The sequence below is a fragment of the Triticum dicoccoides genome, chromosome 6A (genome assembly GCF_002162155.2).
Source record: "Triticum dicoccoides isolate Atlit2015 ecotype Zavitan chromosome 6A, WEW_v2.0, whole genome shotgun sequence".
NCBI classification, from domain to species: domain Eukaryota; kingdom Viridiplantae; phylum Streptophyta; class Magnoliopsida; order Poales; family Poaceae; genus Triticum; species Triticum dicoccoides.
In genome coordinates, this window is record NC_041390.1 from 204,928,373 (window position 1) to 204,931,167 (window position 2,795).

The window sequence follows — 2,795 nt, forward strand, 5'->3', positions numbered from 1 at the left end:
AAGTTTTATTTGAACTGTCAATGGTTGAACTCCCTTGTTTGAAGTGTTATTTAAAGAATTTTTTGACTAAAAGTGTGGTCTGAAACTAGTGTAGAACACTTCCATTTATCCATTAGCATTTTTTGGTTTCACTTTCAGTGGTGTGCCGATGTTGTCCTGAATTTCCATATTACTCCACTCTTGCCATTTCACACCTTTGCTTCTGGATGCATCAAAGTTGAAAATATTATAATCAGTATGCAACAAAAACCAGTAACTGTGCATGTTAAATTTCCTAAGCACAAGAATGCGCGCAAGTGCACTTCCCTCCACCCCATGTCTCAAAAGATGTTTCCAAGGCAGGCACAGATGCAGGTTAAAGGAGGCATTCAAACTCCTTATAATTCTTTTGCCCTTTAATGGCTTTCTCTTCTTTTCTTTTCTTTAACTCCCCTCTTCTTTCTAGTTTTACGCGATTCCCTTGTTCTTCGCGGGCCAAAGCGCACCTAGAATCAAAGGCACAAGGATAGCTCACCCTCGGTTTCAGCATCCCCTCCAAACGCGCTATAAATACCACTGCACATACGCACCTTGCTGCATCACCATTTCACCTCACAGCACTTCTCATCTTGGAGCTCAGCAGCACAGCATCCAAGCTTTTTCTTCGGTAATTTAGCTTCGCCTGCCAGTCCGTCCAAACACCCCGCCACATGTTTTTGGTTGGATTATGTTTCTTGACTGGGCCGAGACACTAGATCAAACTTGGGCTTGTTCAAGTGTGTTGTTTTTGTTATTCTGTTTGATCATACCACCTTGTATCTGACGGACTATCCATTTGGCATTGCAGGCAAGATGAACAGGAAGCCAGGAGACTGGGACTGCAGGTCGTGCCAGCACCTCAACTTCAGTCGCCGGGACCTATGCCAGCGCTGCAGCGAGCCACGCAGTGCCGCTGACCGTGGCAGCGTCGGTGGTGCTCTTGGTGGTGACTACGCCAACTTTGGCGGCCGTGGCGGGGGTGGTTCCTCCTTTGGTACCGGCTTTGGTGCCGGCTCTGACGTCCGCCCGGGCGACTGGTACTGCACCTGCGGGGCGCACAACTTCGCCAGCCGCTCCAGCTGCTTCAAGTGTGCTGCCTTCAAGGAGGAAGCTGCCGTCAATGGTGGCGCTGGTGGCTTTGATGGTGACATGTCACGCTCAAGGGGCTTTGGCTTCGGCGCTGTCGGTGGCATGGGCGCCGGCATGGGAGCCGGCGCGGCCGGTGGTCGTGCCAGCCGCCCTGGCTGGAAGTCTGGCGACTGGATTTGCACCAGGTGCGTGTTGCTTAAACACTGTCCTGTCCTGTCCTTTCCTTTATTTGGGTAGCTTCATGTAGTTAAGACTTAACGTTAAACTATGCGTAGAGAGTAGAAAATCATTTTTACTACTCCTTGTGTCTGGATATGCTGCACATGGTACGGACACCGTACAATACTTTGTTTGTAGTTTGGCCTATCCTATCGTTCCTTTGCTTCTAGTAGTATATATCTTCTGTCCCTGCCACTCCCCCCTGTTTCCGGGTCCCTTTTTTCCTGATAAAAAGAAGATATCAATGCACGAGAAAACAAGTAGCAATAGATTTTCAGTAGGTGCCACTCACCGACATGACTGTCGTTTAATTAGTAGATAAGCTAGTAGATGTAGGTCGTCTTTATGTACAAGACCGTAAGTATTTTGGTTTGTGCTAAAGGTGTTGTATTTCTGCTGGCTCTGTGTAGGTCTGGATGCAACGAGCACAACTTCGCCAGCAGGCAGGAGTGCTTCAGGTGCAACGCACCGAGGGACTCCGGTAGCGCCACGCCATACGAAAATTTCTTGTAAACTATCAGATCCATTTCATGCCCCCTTGACTCGGCGTTGGATGCCCCGGTCTCTAACCATGTATCGTGTGCATCGATTTGCAGGCACTGAGGTGTAGGAAGGCCATGGCGGCGGCGATGAGCAGAAGCAGCAAAGGGTGTCCGTGTCCTGCGATCGTCATCATCATCATCATAAGAAGAAAGTAGAATGCAAAGAAATCCTCCTCGAGTGCATGCTTACTAGTTTTGTCTCTTCCCGTTTTAGATTTGGTTGTCATTTCCCATTTGGGACCGTCCGTCCGTCCGTCTGATCGATGATGACTAGCTATGTTTACCGTTTTATTATTTCCGTTCCTTTCATCAAGTTTGCAGTTCGAGTTATGTAACCCAAAGACGTATGCTTGCTTCACAAGTATTATTGACTAGTAGTACTATTGCGTCTTAAATTCCGGTTAAGCTGAGATTTGATTATGTGCGCATGTTCATTGCAACCCGTCTCGCATGTTATCTTTTCCTCTGGAGAGACAATTTTTTTTTAACCTCAACTGGTCGTAAAAAAAAATTAACAAAACGAAACGGAACGCATCACGTGTATGCAAGTGTCAGCGCCGCGCTAACTTAATTTGTGCATGCACGACCCACCGTTTCTATCTACTACCGTAACAAAAATCGCGCTTCAGCACGTGCAGAACACATTCCTCGCGGCGACACGAAAACCTGCACGCGGCCCAACGGCAAGCTAAAGACATGCCCCGTCTCGCACTGTCACAGTAGTGCATAGGATGCCCTTGTCGTCTTTTACCATGGCCAATGCCATATCCATATGCACCTGCATGCATGTGCCGGCCGGCCAGGTGCGAGAGATGCCGGTCAAAAGCGTCGCTCGTCCAGGCAAGTTTCCGGCCCTCGCGGCGGGAGGCGTCGGCACCAGGTCCAGCGGATTGGCTACGGCAGCTCCCGCTAGATTCCCGCCTTCTT

At 49.0% G+C, this 2,795-nt stretch overlaps 1 protein-coding gene across 3 annotated transcripts in view; it reads left to right on the forward strand.

Moving 5' to 3' along the window:
• Positions 1-2,288, forward strand: part of LOC119316604 (RNA-binding protein cabeza-like) — a 7,485-nt gene extending 5,197 nt beyond the window's left edge. The window contains exons 1-4 of one of the 3 annotated variants that reach the window (XM_037590957.1): positions 515-646; positions 827-1,292; positions 1,737-1,835; positions 1,923-2,288. In XM_037590957.1, the coding sequence (XP_037446854.1) occupies positions 832-1,292; positions 1,737-1,835; positions 1,923-1,929 (567 nt within the window). In that variant the 5' untranslated portion in view covers positions 515-646; positions 827-831 and the 3' untranslated portion in view covers positions 1,930-2,288. Of the gene's footprint in view, positions 1-514; positions 647-826; positions 1,293-1,736; positions 1,836-1,922 lie in introns of those variants that run through there. The other 2 variants (XM_037590959.1, XM_037590958.1) reach the window with 2 other exon arrangements.
• Positions 2,289-2,795: the final 507 nt, after the last annotated feature.